Raw genomic sequence first — 22220 nt, 5'->3', positions numbered from 1 at the left:
CAGGACAGTAACCTAAACCACAAGGCCAAGTCTACACTGGAGTTGCTTACCAAGAAGAAAGTGCATGTTCCTAAGTCGCCGAGTTCCAGTGACTTCAATCTACTGGTCTAGAAAATGGTTGTCTACCAATGATCAACAACTAATTTGACAGAGCTTGAAGAATTTTGAAAGGAATAATGGGCAAATGTTGCACAATCCAGGCGTGTAAAGCTTGTAGAGACCAAGAAAGACACAGCTGTAATCACTGCCAAAGGTGCTTCTGCAAAGTATTGACTCAGGGGTGTGAATACCTATGTAAGTAGATAAAGGGCTTCATTGCCAAAATCCCAAAGTATCCCTTTAAGGTCATTGAAGGCCCAGGGAAGTGTTCTGTAAAATTCTGTATTTAATTTTCAATAAATTGGCAAAAATATCTGAAAACATGTTTTCACTTTGTCATTGTAGGATATTGTGTGTAGGGTGAGGAAAAAAAAAATTTAATCAATTTTGAATTCAGGCTGCAACAACAAAATGTGTAATAAGTTAAAGGGTATGACTACATTCTGAAGGCACTGTATGTACCATGACTAATTTGTGAACTCATAATAAATTAATCTCCATGAGTATCTACACAGCCAATTATGTCTAACAAACATATATAACACATATAGCATCACGAGTTAACTGAGGAATTACATGTTTACAGTGTGAGAGTCTGTAGGGTTGTACACATACGAGTGCAAGTACAGATTCCCCTTTGCAGAGAACAGAGTAAATTATCATCAGTTATTGATCATAAATTGGAGAACAGAGTGATTTATCAGTCATGAGTCAGAACAGAGTGATTTATCAGGACAATGACAAAAAGTAAACACACAGTCTTGCACAGCTAACCATGTGGGGACACACAATTCTATCCCATTCAAAATCATATTTTCCCTAACCCCTAAACCTAATCCGTACTCTTGCCCTAACCTTAACCCAAAAACCTAACCTTAACCCCTAACCCTTAACATAGTTCTAACACTAATTCTAACCTTAACCCTAAACCCCCTAGAAATTTGACCTTGTTGGGGACTAATAAAATGTCCCCAGTTGGTCAAATTTTTGTTTGTTTATTATTCTTGCGGGGATTTCTGGTCCCCACAAGAATAACTGAACACGTCCACACACACACACGTCCACACACACACACTTCCCTGGATCTGCAAGGACCTTAAAGGGATACTTTGGGATTTTGACAATGAAGCCCTTTATCTACTTCCTCAGTCAGATGAACTCATGGATAACACCATTTTTATGTCTTTGCATCCAGTATGAAGGAAGCTGGAGGTAGTTTTGCGAGCCAATTCTAACTAGCGTTACCGCAATTACTGGTATCTGGGTCAATGACGAGACATGTACATTTTGTGTCCAAAGGCCATTCATTTAACATAAAATGACATATATAATATTAAATCACACAACTCTTACCCTTCTTTTGACCCAGAAATATTTGTGTTGCAAACTATTTAAATTAAGGGAGTTAATGAGCTCTAAAGTGACAAAATATCCTTCAGTGTAACTGTCCAGGTTAAACTTCGAATGACAAAAGTGTTTTTAAAATGTAGAAATTCATCCTAAAAATGTAAATGAACACCCATGGCACAATTGTGTTAGTGTTTGCAACAATATATAGAATAATGGGCGACATACTGTATCTAAAAAATATTTAACTTGAATAACTTTTGTCCGGACTTCTGCGCTTCATCAATGTCATTCAGTAAAGTAAAGGAATTGACAACAGAATTTCAGTATGCCTACAGGGAAGGACACTCAACAAGCTCAGCACTTACACAAATGACTGATGATTGGCTGAGAGAAATTGATGATAAAATGATTGTGTCTTGTTGGACTTCAGTGCAGCTTTTGACATTATTGATAGTCTGCTGCTGGAAAAACGTACGTGTTATGGCTTTACACCCACTGCTATAATGTGGATAAAGAGTTACTTGTCTAACAGAACACAGAGGGTGTTCTTTAATGGAAGCCTCTCCAACATAATCCAGGTAGAATCAGGAATTCCACAGAGTAGCTGTTTAGGCCCCTTGCTTTTTTCCATTTTTAGTAATGACATACCACTGACCCTGAGTAAAGCCAGAGTGTCTATGTATGCGGATGACTCAACACTACACACATCAGCTACTACAGTGACTGAAATGACTGCAAAACTCAAAGAGCTGCAGTTAGTTTCAGAGTGGTTGGCAAGGAATAAGTTAGCCCTAAATATTTATAGCATTGTATCTGGAACAAAACACTCACTAAACCCTAAACCTCAATTAAATCTTGTAATAAATCATTTGGAAATTGAGCAAGTTGAGATGACAAAACTGCTTGGAGTAACCCTAGATTGTAAACTGTCATGGTCAAAACATATTGATGCAGTAGTAGCTAAGATGCGGAGAAGTCTGTATATAATAAAGCAATGCTGTCACGTTCTGACCTTTATTTCCTTTGTTTTGTATTTATTTAGTATGGTCAGGGCGTGAGTTGGGTGGGCAGTCTGTTTGTTTTTCTAGGTTTTGGGTATTTCTATGTTTCGGCCTAGTATGGTTCTCAATCAAAGGCAGGTGTCATTAGTTGTCTCTGATTGAGAATCATACTTAGGTAGCCTGGGGTTCACTGTGTGTTGGTGGGTGATTGTTCCTGTCTCTGTGTTTGCACCAGATAGGACTGTTTAGGTTTTCGCACCTTTATTGTTTTGTTAGTTATTTCATGTCTAGTTCCTTTATTAAAGAACATGAATAACCACCACGCTGCATTTTGGGGGGTTTTGTCACGCCCTGGTCTTAGTATTCTGTGTTTTCTTTATTATTTTGGTCAGGCCAGGGTGTGACATGGGTTTATTTATGTGGTGTGTTTTGTCTTGGGGTTTTCGTAGGTATTGGGATTGTGGTTTAGTGGGGTGTTCTAGCATAGTCTATGGCTGTCTGGAGTGGTTCTCAATCAGAGGCAGGTGTTTATCATTGTCTCTGATTGGGAACCATATTTAGGCAGCCATATTCTTTGAGTGTTTCGTGGGTGATTGTTCCTGTCTCTGTGTTTGTTTGCACCACATAGGCTGTATAGGTTTTCACGTTACGTTTGTTGTTTTTGTATTGTTCGTTTTTTCGTCGTCATTAAACATGTATCAAAAATACCACGCTGCATTTTTGTCCGACTCTCCTTGGACGGAAGAAAACCGGAACAAATGCTCTGCCTTCTTAACAACACTATCAACAAGGCAGGTCCGACAGGCCCTAGTTTTGTCGCTCCTTGACTACTGTTCAGTCGTGTGGTCAGGTGCCACAAAAAAATTTATGAAAAGAACAGGGCAGCACAGCTGGCCCTTGGATGTACACAGAGAGCTAATATTAATCATATGCATGTCAATCTCTCCTGGCGCAAAGTGGAGGAGAGATTGACTTCATCACTACTTTTATTTAGGAGAGGTATTGACATGTTGAATGCACTGAGCTGTCTGTCTAAACTACTGGCACACAGCTTGCACACATGCATACCCCACAAGAGATCTCTTCACAGTCCCCAAGTCCATAACAGACTATGGGAGGCACACAGTACTACATAGAGCCATGACTACATGGAACTCTATTCCGCATCAAGTAACTGACACAAGCAGTAAAATTAGATAGAAAAACACCTTGTGGAACAGCGGGGACTGTGAAACAACAAACATTGGCACAGACACATGCACACGATAACATACGCACTATACATACACATGGATTTACTACTGTAGATATGTGGTAGTGGTGGAGTAGGGGCCTGAGGGCACACAGTGTGTTGTGAAATCTGTGAATGTATTGTAATGTTTTTAAAATGGTATAAACTGCCTTAATTTTGTTGGACACCAGGAAGAGTAGCTGCTGTTTGTCAGCAGCTAATGGGGATCCATAATAAATGCAAATACAAAAGGTATTGTTTTCATGCTACTGTCAGCAACAGAATAGGATATAAAGCTGGGTGGATAACACTTAACATTAAGTTGCGCTATTACACTGAAGTTATGTTTTATTGCACTGCAGTTAAGGTATAACTGATGGATTATATTGGTTAATATAATATTATGCACACGCACACATAATTATGGATTCCAAATGGATTATGAATTATAATCATTAATAGCTGCTTCACGTATGGGACACTTTATGAAATATCTAGACTCTACAAGTTTGAATTGAAGTAGGTTGATGGGCATTTTATGTAGCTATTTTGTGTAGGCATCTTGAAATTGCATTTGTGTACCTGCATTGAATATACATTTACCAGTTAGAGTGTAACAATGCATAATTGCAACATTAACTATCGTGCAATAATGCAACTTAATGCAACGTAAAGTGTTGCCACATTCTCAAATTATAGTAAAATTATTATTATTAACATTAGCAACAAAATGGTAACAAACCATGTTTGAGAGAGAAAGGGAGAGGGAGTTGATTTAACTTTTAAACTTTGATTCAGTGTTATCATAGTATAGCCTACTATTAATAGACTAATAATAACATTTAATGGAAGCGAATCCTATTCTGTGCCAGTGTCATTCAGGGTAACAAAATATTTTCATAGAGTATAACACCAGTATTTTATATTAAAATACAATAACTTTGTTTTGTTGACTCAGAGACAAAAACAAATCTCAAAGCATGAATGAAAGATATTTTCATAGATTTTTGCATTTTTTTCAGTGTAAGGCAAGAGGTTTTTGTAAAAAACCTGCAACATATTTTGAGCTGTACCCGTGGCACATCAAATATGTGGTATTCAAAATAAAATGTCATTTTTTCAGGGTAGTTCTATTTCTGCCAGTCTAAGCATGGATATTTAACCTTGTGATTATGAAAAATGGGCAAAAAAAATGTATCAAATAAAAAACAGTAAGGTACCTTTATATGAAATCACAATAAAAATGAATTATTGGCTTTATTCTTGAATATAACTAATATGGGCATAGGTGACACTCCAATTAACATTTTAAAAAGCCTTAGGGAATTGTAATTGCTGTGTTGTTTTTTTGCTACTTTGAAAACCTTATACGTCCTTGACACATCTACTAGCATGCCAACAGTTACCAAAGACTTCCAGCCATTGCGCTAACGCTAGTTGGCAGTTGAACTAACGCTAGTTAGCAACTTCCTTCAAGCTGCACACAGAGGCATAAAAATGGTATCCACAAGTTCATTTGACTCTGGGGAAGTAGATAAAGGGCTTCATTGCCAACATCCTGTAGTATCCCTTAAATGTGGAACTTGTACTCGTCTTTCTCAAACCCACAGTAGTTTGCAGCATCGTTAGGACTAGCAGTAATCATAGAACTCAAGAGAACTAGCAATGTTGTGTTATTGATTCAGATATTATTGTAAGTCCTCCGTGTAATCATGTGTACAGTACTGCTCTTCCATGGTGAATGAGGACTGTTAGCTCCCTTCTGCTCTCCCTCTTCCCTTTGCCGCCTTTTCTACTTTTACAGCATCCTTTTTTCTCTGGCCTCTGGAGCATTCCCTCAGATAGAGAAGTCTGTCTGGCCGTCTCAGGAGTTTTCCTCCAGTGCTCTGCGGAAACTGAGCCGTTTGACGGAATCCCTTTGGATGGGACAGCAGAGAAGATGAGGAGGAGGAGGAGAGAGAGGAGGAGAGGAAACTATTCAATTACATTTGCATGGGGGCATAGGCAACATGAAAATACAACACAGCAGCTGTCAGATTCTTTCAGATGACATAAGCAAGCAGGACTCTTAATAGGATTAACATGAAACTAACATTCTTATTAAAAATATTCAGGTATCAGTGGTGTTCCAAACGGAACTATTTTCCCTATATACAGTAGTGCACTACTTTGGACCAGGGGCCATAGTGGTATAGGGAATGGGGTGCCATTTGGGACAAAACTATAAACCTCCTCCGTTTCCAAACATTTCCTCTCACATTTGGGCCCGAATGGACTCAACCCTGCATTGCGCACTTTGATGATCCGTTACCTGTTCCCCAGGCGTGGTTTGATGGGTTTGTAGAGCTCGGGTATCTTCCTCTCCAGCATGGGCCGCAGGTTCTCTCTCAGACGGTTGTAGTTCTTCTTCAACTCCTGTTGGTACTCCTTCTGGTCCAACGTGATCAGGTGCTTGTTCTTCTCCACAGCCTCACCACACCTAGAGAGGAACAGGGGGGGGGGGTAACCATACTGTGGGCTGTGTCTCAAGTCTTGAATGAGTTCCTCTCCTTACTTTCATCACTCAACACTGACCTGACATTACTTTTCATTCATCTTCATGAGGATGTTCATGCATCCATTTCGTTTCCTTATTTTCTTTTCATGCATTTCAGTTCATTTCCTGAACAAACTATGTGACCGACATGGATTTGTCCCCAAATCAGTTCACATTGGCATTTAATAATTGTTTCACCTTATTAAACAACCTGTGTGTCCACCTGTATTAGATGTTCAGTCTTTCTCTGAGCCTTGCTTCATTTTTTAGTACAGGATTGCTCAAGGAAGGAAAGTGTCTCTTGTAGTACTGTGCTGAGAGTGGCAGGGAGTATAGTGATCCATGCCCAAACACAGTACCCTGGGGTTGAACCTCATTTCAGAGGACAGGTACGGTACGGGGTCTGGTCTGCCCACAGTCACAATTACAACATGCATAATGGATGAACGAGGCAGAAGGAAATGGAAATACCAGGATGCTTATAAAACACATGGTTGCACTTCTCTCCCCTTTTAATGCAAGTAATATGACAAATGTAATCTAACAGAATACAGTAAATGCATGGGGACTGCTGAAAAAAAGGGGGCTGGGGGGAAAAAAGCATTTCACTCCCCCCCGAAAAACCTCAGTTGATGTGTTGCTACTAGCTAGCCATCGTCCTTCCAGCCCAAATAGCAGCTTGAGAAGTGGATACTTGGAATATAATGAGCTCGTGCAAACTTGCATGGATTATGGAAGAAAATAAATGTTTCTGAAATGACGGTAAATATTTGCTGGCCTGCTTGCAGCAATCAACGTAGTTGGAATGTGACATGAGGGTTCCCAAATGAAAGCCACCTTTCGGAGGCAAACGATACAAGACACACATACACACTCGCACACAGAGACACACTCCCTGGACCAAATCACCACAGTCCCTGCCTCATCCGTTTAGACGGTTGGTTTAAATTATGTTTAAAATATTCAAGTTAAAATGAAAGTCCCCAGGGAACAATAACGTTTTTCTGTTCCACGCAGCTGAGTGATATTAAAGGGGAAACAAGTTAATACACCTGTCCTGTTGTGATTTTATACAACGTCTAGATTCCTTCAGTATCACCTAGGAATGTATTCCAGTAATAACACCGCAGTCACACACACACACACACACACACACACCACAACACACACACACACACACACACACACACACACAAGACAGATGGTGTGAGTGCATACATAGCTGGTTTTAACTGTCATGCGCTTGCTTTTCCATGTCCACCATTTTGTATAATTATCATTTGTATTTATTTAATTAGACAAATCAGTTAAGAACAAATTCTTATTTACAATGACGGCCTACACCAACCAAACGACGTGGGCCAATTGTGGCCGGTTGTGATACAGCCTGGATTTGAACCAGGGTGTCTATAGTGACACCTCTAGCACTGAGATGCAGTGCCTTACACCACTGCGCCACTCGGGAGCCCAATAGTACCATGCAACAGTACCACTAAAACTATTTCAAACCATTAATGCCAGAAATATATACAGTGAGGGAAAAAAGTATTTGATCCCCTGCTGATTTTGTACGTTTGCCCACTGACAAAGAAATGATCAGTCTATAATGTTAATGGTAGGTTTATTTGAACAGTGAGAGACAGAATAACAACAAAAACCCAGAAAAACACATGTCAAAAATGTTATAAATTGATTTGCATTTTAATGAGGGAAATAAATATTTGACCCCTCTGCAAAACATGACTTAGTACTTGGTGGAAAAACCCTTGTTGGCAATCACAGAGGTCAGACGTTTCTTGTAGTTGGCCACCAGGTTTGCACATGTCAGGATGGATTTTGTCCCACTCCTTCATCTCATCTGACCACAACACTTTCACCCAGTTGTCCTCTGAATCATTCAGATGTTCATTGGAAAACTTCAGACAGGCATGTATATGTGCTTTCTTGAGCAGGGGGACCTTGCGGGCGATACAGGATTTCAGTTCTTCATGGAGTAGTGTGTTACCAATTGTTTTCTTGGTGACTATGGTCCCAGCTGCCTTGAGATCATTGACAAGATCCTCCCATGTAGTTCTGGGCTGATTCCTCACCGTTCTCATGATCATTGCAACTCCACGAGGTGAGATCTTGCATGGAGCCCCAGGCCGAGGGAGATTGACAGTTATTTTGTGTTTCTTCCATTTGCGAATAATCACAACTGTCATCACCTTCTCACCAAGCTGCTTGGCGATGGTTTTGTAGCCCATTCCAGCCTTGTGTAGGTCTACAATCTTGTCCCTGACATCCTTGGAGAGCTCTTTGGTCTTGGCCATGGTGGAGAGTTTGGAATCTGATTGATTGCTTCTGTGGACAGGTGTCTTTTATACAGGTAACAAACTGAGATTAGGAGCACTCCCATTAAGAGTGTGCTCCTAATCTCAGCTCGTTACCTGTATAAAAGACACCTGGGAGCCAGAAACCTTTCTGGTTGAGAGGGGGTCAAATACTTATTTTCCTCATTAAAATGCAAATCAATTTATAACATTATTGACATGTGTTTTTCTGGGTTTTTGTTGTTATTCTGTCTCTCACTGTTCAAATAAACCTACCATTAAAATTATAGTCTGATCATTTCTTTGTCAGTGGGCAAACGTACAAAATCAGCAGGGGATCAAATACTTTTTTCCCCTCACTGAATTCCACCACAAAATGTACTATTGCCGGCATTGAAAACGAGTGTACACTTTGGGGAAAATATGGAGAATCGAACTGCACCCAAAACAAGTGTCAGAGCAAGATCAAAAGTGAGAGCACAAAGTGTAAGTTTGATGTACTCTCATCACTGGCTGGTAGGCATGGATTGCAGTTGCATGGTAGTGTTTGGTTTGACTCTCACCTCATGATGAACTCTTTGAAACACAGGCGCAGTTTGTTGTGGTGGCGGAAGAGCTTGGGGTCTGCTGGGATCTCATTCAGAAAGACCTGGGCCACCTCCAACGGTCCCTACGCGCGCACACACACACACACACACACACACACACACACACACACACACACACACACACACACACACACACACACACACACACACACACACACACACACACACACACACACACACACACACACACACACACACACACACACACACACACACACACACACACAGTGTGAAGGATGGAAGGAAAAGAGGGGAGCAATGATGAATGCCTTGCTTTCATTAGAGGAAAGGACTTCCTAACTGAATACTCAGTAATGACTTTCATTAGAGGAAACTAACTGAATACTCAGTAATGACTTTCATTAGAGGAAACTACTTCCTAACTGAATACTCAGTAATGACTTTCATTAGAGGAAACTACTTCCTAACTGAATACTCAGTAATGACTTTCATTAGAGGAAACTAACTGAATACTCAGTAATGACTTTCATTAGAGGAAACTACTTCCTAACTGAATACTCAGTAATGACTTTCATTAGAGGAAACTAACTGAATACTCAGTAATGACTTTCATTAGAGGAAACTACTTCCTAACTGAATACTCAGTAATGACTTTCATTAGAGGAAACTACTTCCTAACTGAATACTCAGTAATGACTTTCATTAGAGGAAACTAACTGAATACTCAGTAATGACTTTCATTAGAGGAAACTAACTGAATACTCAGTAATGACTTTCATTAGAGGAAACTAACTGAATACTCAGTAATGACTTTCATTAGAGGAAACTAACTGAATGCTCAGTAATGACTTTCATTAGAGGAAACTACTTCCTAAATGAATACTCAGTAATGACTTTCATTAGAGGAAACTAACTGAATACTCAGTAATGACTTTCATTAGAGGAAACTACTTCCTAACTGAATACTCAGTAATGACTTTCATTAGAGGAAACTACTTCCTAACTGAATACTCAGTTTCCTCTAATGAAAGTCATTACTGAGTATTCAGTTAGTTTCCTCTAATGAAAGTCATTACTGAGTATTCAGTTAGGAAGTAGTTTCCTCTAATGAAAGTCATTACTGAGTATTCAGTTAGTTTCCTCTAATGAAAGTCATTACTGAGTATTCATTGGAGGAAACTAACTGAATGCTTAGTAATGAATGCATTCCAAACAGCCCTCTATTTCATAGATAGTGGACTTCTTTTGACCAGAGCCCATTACATAAGGAATATGGTGCCATATGATACGCAGCCAAAGTGTCCAAAGGCCACACTGTTCAGCCAGGACATAAGGAAGAGATCAGATGAAGGAGACCCTGATTAGCCTGATCGCTGTGTGGCTAATGTCACCACTAACCCTGCCTACAAGCAGCCATTTGGCTCCCATTCATTCCCTCTCTGGGATCGTGTTATCCTAACTTATATTTATCATGAAACCACAGCACGCTCACATGGCCAGGCATTAGAATGCTCATCGGGGTTCATTCGCAAACATATGTGCTAGACTAGGGCCTGGAGAGACGGACGGACAGCGGGGAGCCATCCCTCTCTACTGATTAGGCCCAGGGCTGTGTTTGTTTATGGACAGTATGAACATTAAGGTTGCTGTCAGAATAGACTATACAAAAGAGAGCTGGGGCCTGGTGTAACTACATCATTACTTTAGCATTTAGCCAACATTTGACGGGAGCTGTAAGCCATCAGATTAAAGGGTTTCAGTGTTTAGCGCAGACATGAAAGAAGAGGTTGTGAATGAAGGTTTTAACTGAATCAGCCGAGGCACTGTACAGACGATGTTATGGTTGAACTGGACTCTTTGATGTATCATGTCTCCCACCTGCTCTTTATCAAGTTACTTACTAACTTCCTAGATTGGATGTTTCCTCAAGGTTAGTAATGAGGATTCAGGAGAATACAACTCACACCTACGAGATACTCTATGCCATCACTTCAGTTGGCTTTTCACACTTGTTTTTCCTCTTCATTTGATGTGTGGAGTCAATGAGTAACTTTCAAATCAGTAATGTTAATGTTAAAAATGCCAGTGTGGGGGGCGCAGAAAAATGTATTCCTTTGGGGTCAGGACAGGTGGCTGGAGGTACCTGGTTGACGGTGGCTCCCACAGAACCCTGTAGAAGCATCTGGAGCATCTTAGCATCGGGCTGCTCCCTGTGTGTGGCTACTGCTAACTCCCTGGTCTTCTTCTGCATGTCCTCGATGGCCACCTCAATGGGAGTCAGGTCAAACTTGGGGATGGGAGGATGAGAAGGAAGGAGAGGCAAAAAAAAGTGAAAAGGTACAAGTTAGATTTAGACAGATAAAAAATAAAAAATATATCTGTCTAATTGGCTAAGAGTCATTAACGATCAAAAAGCAAAGATGAACCCAATAGTGAAAAGCCGTGTCTAAACAGGCTTTGTTCTACCAGCATACCTCTTCTTTCTGGATGACGTTGATGCGTGTCTTGATGTAGGGGAAGGTGTGCATGGTGGTGAGGATGGTCTTCCTCTTGTACTGCTCGTTGAGCTCACCGCGCGGCCGCCCGGCCTTGGTGAAGGGCGTGGTGTACATGAAGCGACGCAAGTTGAAGTTCTTCTCAAAGTTGGTCAGGCGGTCTTTCATCTCATAGTCATCAAAGAAGGGCTCCACGTAGGTGATCTGTATGTAGGCCTGTGCGAGGGAGAGAGAGAGAGAGAGAGTGAACGGAGGGGCGGAGAATGAGAGAAAAAGCGAGTGAGGGGATAAAAGTGGAGATCCATCTAGTTGTTTGTGAATGTTCCTCTCAATAATTTGACATTCACAAACAACTAGATGCATCTCTACTTTTATGCGAGTCAGAAGGTAGTGAAAAGGGACACAGCAGGAACACAGGATGGTTTGGTGGTGTACTGTCATATACTGTACCTTGTTAGCATCCAGTTTGCTTCTGTCTATGTCTTTGGAGTCTTTGATCATCTCCAGGGCATCGCCAAAACACTGACTGTAGAAGTTCTACAACACCAATAGATACAGTACTCCTATGAATAGATGCAGTACTCCTATGAATAGATGCAGTACTCCTATGAATAGATGCAGTACTCCTATGAATAGATGCAGTACTCCTATAAATAGATGCAGTACTCCTATAAATAGATGCAGTACTCCTATAAATAGATGCAGTACTCCTATAAATAGATGCAGTACTCCTATAAATAGATGCAGTACTCCTATAAATAGATGCAGTACTCCTATAAATAGATGCAGTACTCCTATAAATAGATGCAGTACTCCTATAAATAGATGCAGTACTCCTATAAATAGATGCAGTACTCCTATAAATAGATGCAGTACTCCTATAAATAGATGCAGTACTCCTATAAATAGATGCAGTACTCCTATGAATAGATGCAGTACTCCTGTGAATAGATGCAGTACTCCTGTGAATAAATGCAGTACTCCTGTGAATAGATGCAGTACTCCTATGAATAGATGCAGTACTCCTGTGAATAGATGCAGTACTCCTGTGAATAAATGCAGTACTCCTGTGAATAAATGCAGTACTCCTGTGAATAAATGCAGTACTAACATGAATAAATGCAGTACTCGTGAATAGATGCAGTACTCATTTGAATAGATGCAGTTTTTATATCCATGCAGTAAAAGCATGCACCCATGAACGCACAGACACGCACGCAGACGCTCTCTCTCAGTTACCTCCAGTCTGTGGGATATCTCTGGCAGGTGGGTGATCCCTGGCTCCTTGTAAACAAACTCCTGTTCGTCCAGGTCTCCAAACTTGGCCCCATAAAAACCCACCCGGAAATACGTCCCAAACATCCTCTTATGGCCCTGCGACGCGACAAACACATGAAAGTGACTTGTAACATTATATACAAAAAAGAATAATTAACATCCAAGTGAAGGAAATAGGTAGACAGCTTTCCTCCAAATACAGCACATCAATGTCCAACTGGAATCATTTCACTATAATTCTAAGTACTTCATGGGTATTGTGACTGTAATCCCTTCATATAGAGTAGTCCACGCTGATGTCTGTCTGTACCTTCTGAATGATGTTGTCGAAGGCTCTCTGGAGTTTCTCGTGAGTAGAGACCAGCTCCCGGAAATCTCTGTGAGCCTCCAGAACAGGCATTATGATCTTATACACTTCATTCACTGTCTCATACAGACCACCCTGAAAACAAAGCAACAACACACTATTATCACCATTGTTGAGTGTCTTTATGTGAGTGCAGCAGTACCATTATTTAGGATCCGCTTTTGTTTGTTTGTGTGTCTTACGTTGCTGAAGAGTTCCGCAGCCTGCTTCAGTAGGCCCACCAGACCACTGGTGGTGAAGTATTGTCCTGAACAGACACCGTCCTCATCCGGGGACAGTATGTCATCTGATACCGCTGACTCCTCCAGCACATTGGGAGAGATGTTCTATAGAAGCAACCAACCAATCAGACTCATCTGGCATGTTACAAATGGGAATCAATCAATTAATCAATCAGGTATTACTGACAGCTTTGTTTTTCACAAAAAACAAAGTCATGAAGTGATTAAGCAAGACAGCAGCCAATCAATGAAACATTACATTGAGTATACAGTTCCCCTTTATGGCAACAGACCATAATCAATAGTGAGTGAGTGAGTGAGTGAGTGAGTGAGTGAGTGAGTGAGTGAGTGAGTGAGTGAGTGAGTGAGCAGTCTAGGTACCCACCTGAAAGGTGACACTGCCCACAGGTAGGTATTTGTGGTCCTCCAGCATGCTGAGGTATTCAGCCACCAGGGCTGCAGCATGGACCAGACACATGGCCGACTCGGTAAAACACTTCCTGTTCTTGTGTTTTTCCGCCATGTTCTGCAGCCAGGTCAACCTCAGGTCAGGAGACGTCTGGTAACCCTTTGCTATCCTGGAGAAAGAAGGAGGGAGAGGGGGAGTGATGCTGAAATCCAAACCAACCCCAGTACTCAAGCTCTTAGGTACTCCTGTAGATCTGGGACTATATTCATAAAACTTCTCAGAGAAGAAATGCTGATCTAGGACCAGTTTTCCCTTTTAGATTGTAATGAACGGACGGTGGGACCTGATTCTAGATTAGACGCTTTGTGTCCTGTAATCAGCTATAATAATGTGTTCTCCTTGCATCCTGTTAGGCTGGGAGGTCAGTGAGTGAATGGTTTGGGGTGAGGGAAGCATTTGAGGAGGGCTGGGAGTCAATTTTAGGTAGCATAATGTAAATTCAATAATTCATAACCTTTTACACATGCAGAATGTAAGCAGATGACACATACACAGAGAGTCTGCATTCACACCCACACAAACTGGGATTTACATACACAAAAACAGATCTCTGTCCCAAACTGCTACCACATGGTTTCCATAGTGAGGAACAAACAGAGAAGAAACCAATCCACAAAGAAATGAATAGGAACCAGGAGAAAAACATACACAGAGCCCTACAGCAGGAGTGAAGGAGGGAGTGAGTGAGTACCTGTACATGAGGTCCATGAGCATCTCTGGGTCTTCCTGGAACTCTCTCATCTTCACCGTGTCTGACAGGATACTGTTTAAGTTCCTCAGCAGCTCATCCACCTACACAATAACACTAGGGTTGATATCAACGTGTGTGTGTGTGTGTGTGTGTGTGTGTGTGTGTGTGTGTGTGTGTGTACCTGTGAGGGCAGCGGTGTGTTCTGCATCTCTGTGTCCTCCTCTGCATAGGCCAGTATGGTACGTAGGGACCTGCGGAGGTACTCCTCATGGAAGTCTGAGGACTTCCCCACCAGAGAGGCTAGAGACATAGTCACCTGCATCTTCACCCGGGAGAAGTTCTACACAGCACAGAGAGAGCGAGAGGAACAGGGGCAGGAGTATCTGGGGTTAGGTGGGACCTAGACTGTGTCCCAAATAGCACCCCATTACATACATAGTGCAGTACTTTTTTTTAAATGGCCCATCTCTGTAGACAGAGAGGGACCTGTCCTGTGGCCCTCTGTCCATCTCTGTAGACAGAGAGGGACCTGTCCTGTGGCCCTCTGTCCATCTCTGTAGACAGAGAGGGACCTGTCCTGTGGCCCTCTGTCCATCTCTGTAGACAGAGAGGGACCTGTCCTGTGGCCCTCTGTCCATCTCTGTAGACAGAGAGGGACCTGTCCTGTGGCCCTCTGTCCATCTCTGTAGAGGGGGATTTGACAAGGAGGAGGCCCATACTCATAATCAGGGCTTGGAGTGGAGGGACATTAACACAGGCTGGCTGTATTCATAAAAAGCTCAACTATAAAAAGCATATATTAAAGAATGATATGACATTGCTCAGTCATGTATTGGCTAATAAAGTAGACTTTAGGGTTGTCAATATTCCCCTTTAAGTCGGTCTACATGTCTAGGTCTGTCTCCCTCTGCCTTTTTCTCTGAACCTCTCTCTCTGTCCCTTTCTTTGAATCTCTCTCGTGCTCTGTCTCCTTCTCCCTCCTTCTCTGAATCGCTCTCGCTGTCTCTGTCTCCTTTTCACTACTCTCTCTGTCTCTTTCTCCTTATCCTTCTCATGTTCTTTCTTCAGTCCAGTTGTTGCTGGGGGGGAGTCACAGAGTTTCCTCCAGGTAACGGAGGGCTTGGGGCTGACATGGTTGTGTGTGTGTGTGTGTGTGTGTGTATATATATATAACCCCATCCATCTCTGCCATCATCAGTAAAGCGAGAAATTATCTCCCATTAGCTGAGACATAATCACCTATGGATCATCTCTACGGCCCCATTCTGTTAAACCGAGTGTGGCGCCAGGCCTGATACGTTTTGTGTGTGTGTGTGTCTTCCCTGTGCTGGGGTCACTATCACTGAGTGATGGTGTTATTCCTCGTTTCTTTCCATCCTTCTCTCTGCCTTTCTCTTACCTACAACCAGGTTTCCGTCCAACCTTATGCTGGATTTTTTTAAAAAGTCAATAGAGGCCTGATGGAAACAGAAAATGTGTCGGTAAATGTTCAAAATGTGGACAAAACAAAAAACCCTAGACAAGGTGAGTCTTTTATGGTCTGTAAAATTAAACGTGTGAAATGGCGGTGGAAACGCTTTGATGTGCAAATCTCTCCAGCACTACCCTTCCCTCCCTACAGCACTACCATTCCCTCCCTACAGCACTACCCTTCCCTCCCTACAGCACTACCCTTCCCTCCCTACAGCACTACCCTTCCCTCCCTACAGCACTACCCTTCCTCCCTACAGCACTACCCTTCCCTCCCTACAGCACTACCCTTCCCTCCCTACAGCACTACCCTTCCCTCCCTACAGCACTACCCTTCCCTCCCTACAGCACTACCCTTCCCTCCCTACAGCACTACCCTTCCCTCCCTACAGCACTACCCTTCCCTCCCTACAGCACTACCCTACCTTTCCCCCCCTACAGCACTACCCTACCTTTCCCCCCACAGCCTTACCCTTCCCTCCCTCCCTACAGCACTACCCTTCCCTCCCTCAGCCTACCCTTCCCTCCCTACAGCACTACCCTTCCCTCCAGCACTCCCTCCCTACAGCACTACCCTTCCCTCCCTACAGCACTACCCTACCTTTCCCCCTACAGCACTACCCTTCCCTTTCCCCCTACAGCACTACCCTTCCCTCCTCCCTACAGCACTACCCTTCCCTCCCTCCCTCCCTACCACTACCCTTCCCTCCCTCCCTCCCTACAGCACTACCCTTCCCTCCCTCCCTACAGCACTACCCTTCCCTCCTTCCTACAGCACTACCCTTCCCTCCCTCCCTACAGCACTACCCTTCCCTCCCTACAGCACTACCCTCCCTCCCTACAGCACTACCCTTCCTCCCCCCTACAGCACTACCCCTCCCTTCCCTCCCCCTCCCTACAGCACTACCCTTCCCTCCCTACAGCACTACCCTTCCCTCCTACAGCTTCCCTACAGCACTACCCTACCCTACAGCACTACCCTTCCCTCCCCCTACAGCACTACCCTTCCCTCCCTCCCTCCCTACAGCACTACCCTTCCCTCCCTCCCTCCCTACAGCACTACCCTTCCCTCCCTCCCCCTCCACTACCCTTCCCTCCCTTCCCTCCCCCTACAGCACTACCCTTCCCTCCCTCCCTACAGCACTACCCTTCCCTCCTCCCTACAGCACTACCCTTCCCTCCCTCCCTACAGCACTACCCTTCCCTCCCTACAGCACTACCCTTCCCTCCCTTCCTACAGCACTACCCTTCCCTCCTTCCCTACAGCACTACCCTTCCCTCCCTTCCTACAGCACTACCCTTCCCTCCCTCCTACAGCACTACCCTTCCTCCCTCCCTCCACTACCCTTCCCTCCCTCCCTACAGCACTACCCTTCCCTCCCTCCCTACAGCACTACCCTTCCCTCCCTCCCTACAGCACTACCCTTCCCTCCCTCCTCAGCACTACCCTTCCCTCCCTTCCTACAGCACTACCCTTCCCTCCTTCCTACAGCACTACCCTCCCTCCCTCTACGCACTACCCCTCCCTCCCTCCCTACAGCACTACCCTCCCTCCCTACAGCACTACCCCTCCATCCCTACAGCACTACCCCCCTCCCTCCCTCCCTACAGCACTACCCTTCCCTCCCTCCCGCACTACCCTTCCCCCCTCCCTACCCTTCCCTCCCTCCGTCCCACCCTACCCACTACCCTTCCCTCCCTACCACTACCCTTCCCTCCCTCCCTCCCTACCCACTCCCTTCCCTCCTACCACTACCCTTCCCTCCCTACCCCACTACCCTTCCCTCCCTACCCTACTACCCTCCCTCTCTCCTACCCTTCCCTCCCTCTCACTACCCTTCCTCCCTACAGCACTACCCTTCCCTCCCTACAGCACTACCCTTCCCTCCCTACAGCACTACCCTTCCCTCCCTCCCTCCCTCTCACCCTACCCCTCCCTCCCTCCCTACCGCTTCCCTCCCTCCCTCCCCTCACCCTTCCCTCCCTCCCTCCACCCTTCCCTCCCTCCCCTCACCTGTCCCTCCCTCCCTTCCCCCCTACCTCCCTCCCTCCCCCTACCCTACCTCCCGCCCTACCCCTCCCTCCCTCCCTCTCGCCCTACCCCTCCCTCTCCCTCTACCCCTCCACTCCCTCTCGCTCTACCCCTCCCTCCCGCTAGCCCTACCCCTCCCTCCCTCCCTCTCTCCCACCCTACCCTTCCCTCCCTCCCTCCCTCCCTTCCCTCCCTCCCTCCCGCCCTCCCTCTCACCCTACCTGTCCCTCCCTCCCACCCTACCCTTCCCTCCCTCCCTCCCTCTCCCCTACCCTCCCTCCCTCTTGCCCTACCCCTCCCTCCTCTCCCCTACCCCTCCCTCCCTCTCCCCTACCCCTCCCTCCTGCCCTCCCCTCCCTCCCTCCCTCCTGCCCTACCCCTGTCCCTCCCTCCCACCCCTCCCTCCCTCTCGCCCCCTACCCTCCCTCCCTCCCTCCCTCCCCTACCCCCTCCCTCTCGCCCTACCCCCTCCCTCCCTCCCTCCTGCCCTACCCTCCCTCCCTCTCGCCCCCCCTACCCTTACCTCCCTCTCACCCTAGCCCTCCCCTACCTCCCTCCACCCTAGCCCTCCCCTACCTCCCTCTCGCCCTACCCTCACCCTCCTCCCTCCCCCCTCCCTCTCGCCCTACCCCTCCCTCCCTCCCTCCTGCCCTACCCCTCCCTCCCCCCCCCTACCCTTACCTCCCTCCCCCTAGCCCTCCCCTCCCTCCCTCTCACCCTAGCCCTCACCCTCCTCCCTCTCACCCTACCCTCCCCTACCTCCCTCTCGCCCTACCCCCTCCTACCCCTACCTCCCTCACCCTACCTCCCTCTCACCCTAGCCCTCACCCTACCTCCCTCTCGCCCTACCCCTCCCTCTATCTACATCTCGCTACCTCCCACCCCTTCTCTCCCTCCCATTGCTATGGGAAACACATTTACATTTGAAAAGCAACTGAAATAAATAAACCAACAAAAGTGAGAAGAAACAAAATACAATTTTACAGTAAACATTGCATGCATAAAGATTTCATGAGGATAAAGTATGTTATCAGCAAAAAAACATAACAGATAAATATTGCTTGTATTTACAATGTTGTTTATGCCCTGTTTTCATGACAACTGGTCACAAATCTTGCTGTTGTGATTTGCACATTTGCGGTATTTTGTGTAACAGATATGGGAGTAAATCAATGTTTGATTTGTTTTCAAATTCTTTCTGGGTCAGTGTGATGTATGGGAAAAATGTGTAGTCATAACTTTGTAAGGAATTGCAGCCTCGTTTTCACCTAATTTTGTGGGCAGTGGGCACAGACTTTCTTCTCTCGAGAGCCAGGTCTGCCTGTCTCAATAGCAAGGCTATGCTCCCAGAGTCTGTACAGAGTCAAGGATCATCTTCATTTTGGGTCTGTCACAGTGGTCAGGTATTCTGCTACTGTGTATTCTCTGACGGGCCGTCCCCAGGTGGTGAAGGTAGGAAACAACACCTCCACTTCGCTGATCCTCAACAGTGGGGCCTCACAAGGATGCATGCTCAGCCCCCTCCTGTACTCCCTGTTCACCCATGACTGCATGGCCACACACGCCTCCAACTCAATCATCAAGTTTGTAGACGACACAACAGTAGTAGGCCTGATTACCAACAATGGCGAGACAGCCTATAGGGAGGAGGTGAGGGCCCTGGGAGTGTGGTGCCAGGAAAATAACCCTCACCAAACGTAAACAAAACTAAGGAGCTGATCGTGGACTTCAGGAAACAGCAGAGGGAGCACCCCCCTATCCACATTGACGGGACTGTTCCTTGGTGTACACTTCACTGACAAACTGAAATGGTCCACCCACACAGACAGTGTGGTGAAGAAGGCGCAACAATGCCTCTTCAAACTCAAGAGACTGAAGGAATTTGGCTTGTCACCTAAAACCCTCACAAACCTTTACAGATGCACAATTGAGAGCATCCTGTCAGGCTGTATCAATGCCTGGTATGGCAACTGCACCACCTGCAACTGCAGGTCTCTCCAGAGGGAAGTGGGGTTTGCCGAACGCAACACTGGGGGCAGGCTACCTGCCTTCCTGTGACAATGGGTGCTGTAGGTGTCCTGGAGGGCAGGTAGCCTGCCCCCAGTGTTGCGTTCAGCAAACCCCACTTCCCTCTGGAGAGCCCTGCAGTTGCAGGTGGTGCAGTTGCACCAAAAAAGATTATCAAGGACAACAACCACCCAAGCCACTCCCTGTTCACTCCTCTATCATCCAGAATGCGAGGTCAGTACAGGTGCATCAAAGCTGAGATTGAGAGATTGAAAAACAGTTTCTATCAAGGCCATCAGACTGTTAAACAGCCATCACTAGCACAGCGGCCGCTGCACTATATACATACACTTGAAATCACTGGCCACTTTAATAATGGAACACTAGTCACTTTAATAATGTTTACAAATTTTGCATGACTCATCTCATATGTATATACTCTATTCTATCCTTCTCTACTGTATCTTAGTCTATGCCGCTCTGACATTGCTCATTCAAATATTTATATATATATATATATATATATATATATATATATTTATATAGATTGTGTGTCTTGTTAGATATCTGTGGAGTCTGTTTGTGAACAGAACCCCAAAACCAGCTGGCTGAGGGGAATCTTCTCTAGGTTCATCTCTCTGTAGGGGAGGGCGTTGCAGTGTAACGTGTGGGCATCGCTTCCTTTTAGGTGGTTGTAGAATTTTACAGATCTTTTGGGGATTTCAATTGGGTGTTTGTCCCATTTTGTGAATTCTTGGTTGGTGAGTGGACCCCAGACCTCACAACCATAAAGGACAATGGGTTCTATAACTGATTTAAGTACATTTAGCTAGATCCTAATTGGGATGTCAAGTTTTCTGGCAACTGGACCCATTTTGGAACAACATTATTTTTGTCTTAAAACTAGTTTTTCAACCACTCCACAAATTAATTGTTAACAAACTATAGTTTTTGCAAGTCGGTTAGGACATCTGTGTGCATGACACAAGTCATTTTTCCAACAATTGTTTACAGACAGATTATTTCACTTATTATTCACTGTATCACAATTCCAGTGGGTCAGAAGTTTACATACACTATACACTAAGTTGACTGTGTCTAAAATTATGTCATGGCTTTAGGAGCTTCTGATAGGCTAATTGACATAATTTGAGTGAATTGGAGGTGTACCTGTGGATGTATTTCAAGGTCTACCTTCAAACTCAGTGCCTCTTTGCTTGACATCATAGGAAAATCAAAAAGAAATCAGCCAAGACTTCAGAAAATAAATTGTAGACCTCATCAAGTCTGGTTCATCCTTGGGAGCAATTTCCAAACGCCTGAAGATACCACATTCATCTGTACAAACAATAGTATGCTTGTATAAACACCATGGGACCACGCAGTGGTCATACCGCTCAGGAAGGAGATGCGTTCTGTCTTCTAGATATGAACGTACTTTGTTGTGAAAAGTGTAAATCAATCTCAGAACAACAGCAAAGGACCTTGTGAAGATGCTGGAGGAAACAGGTACAAAAGTATCTATATCCACAGTAAAACGAGTCCTATATCGACATAACCTTAAAGGCCGCTCAGCAAGGAAGAAGCCACTGCTCCAAAACCGCCATAAAAAAGCCAGATTACGGTTTGCAACTGCACATGGGGACAAAGATCGTACTTTTTGGAGAAATGTTCTCTGGTCTGATGAAACAAAAATAGAACTGTTTGGCCATAATGACCATCGTTATGTTTGGAGGAAAAAGGGGGAGGCTTGCAAGCCAAAGAACACCATCCCAACCATGATGCACAGGGATGGCAGCATCATGTTGTGGGGGTGCTTTGCTGCAGGATGGACTGGTGCACTTCACAAAATACATGGCATCATGAGGGAGGAAAATTATGTGGATATATTGAAGCAACATCTTAAGGCATCAGTCAGGAAGTTAAAGCTTGGTCGCAAATGGGTCTTCCAAATGGACAATGACCAGAAGCATACTTCCAAAGTTGTGGCAAAATGGCTTTAGGACAACAAATTCAAGGTATTGGAGTGGCCGCCACAGAGCCCTGACCTCAATCCTATAGAAAATGTGTGGGCAGAGGAATGGGCCAAAAT

At 44.6% G+C, this 22220-nt stretch overlaps 1 protein-coding gene across 1 annotated transcript in view; it reads right to left on the bottom strand.

The window, feature by feature from the left end:
* Positions 1-4666: 4666 nt before the first annotated feature.
* LOC112240103 (dedicator of cytokinesis protein 8-like) overlaps positions 4667-22220 on the bottom strand; it is a gene marked incomplete in the record, with an annotated part of 143091 nt that continues 125537 nt past the window's right edge. The window contains 12 exon segments of the mRNA XM_042331415.1: positions 4667-5597; positions 5993-6160; positions 9093-9199; positions 11242-11385; positions 11573-11809; positions 12044-12130; positions 12833-12967; positions 13182-13313; positions 13421-13564; positions 13845-14037; positions 14620-14720; positions 14801-14959. Of these exon segments, the coding sequence (XP_042187349.1) occupies positions 5546-5597; positions 5993-6160; positions 9093-9199; positions 11242-11385; positions 11573-11809; positions 12044-12130; positions 12833-12967; positions 13182-13313; positions 13421-13564; positions 13845-14037; positions 14620-14720; positions 14801-14959 (1659 nt within the window).

The sequence above is a fragment of the Oncorhynchus tshawytscha genome, linkage group LG12 (assembly GCF_018296145.1).
Source record: "Oncorhynchus tshawytscha isolate Ot180627B linkage group LG12, Otsh_v2.0, whole genome shotgun sequence".
Lineage (NCBI taxonomy): Eukaryota > Metazoa > Chordata > Actinopteri > Salmoniformes > Salmonidae > Oncorhynchus > Oncorhynchus tshawytscha.
The sequence above is the reverse complement of the archived record's forward strand: the minus strand, read 5'-3'. Positions and strand labels throughout refer to the sequence as shown.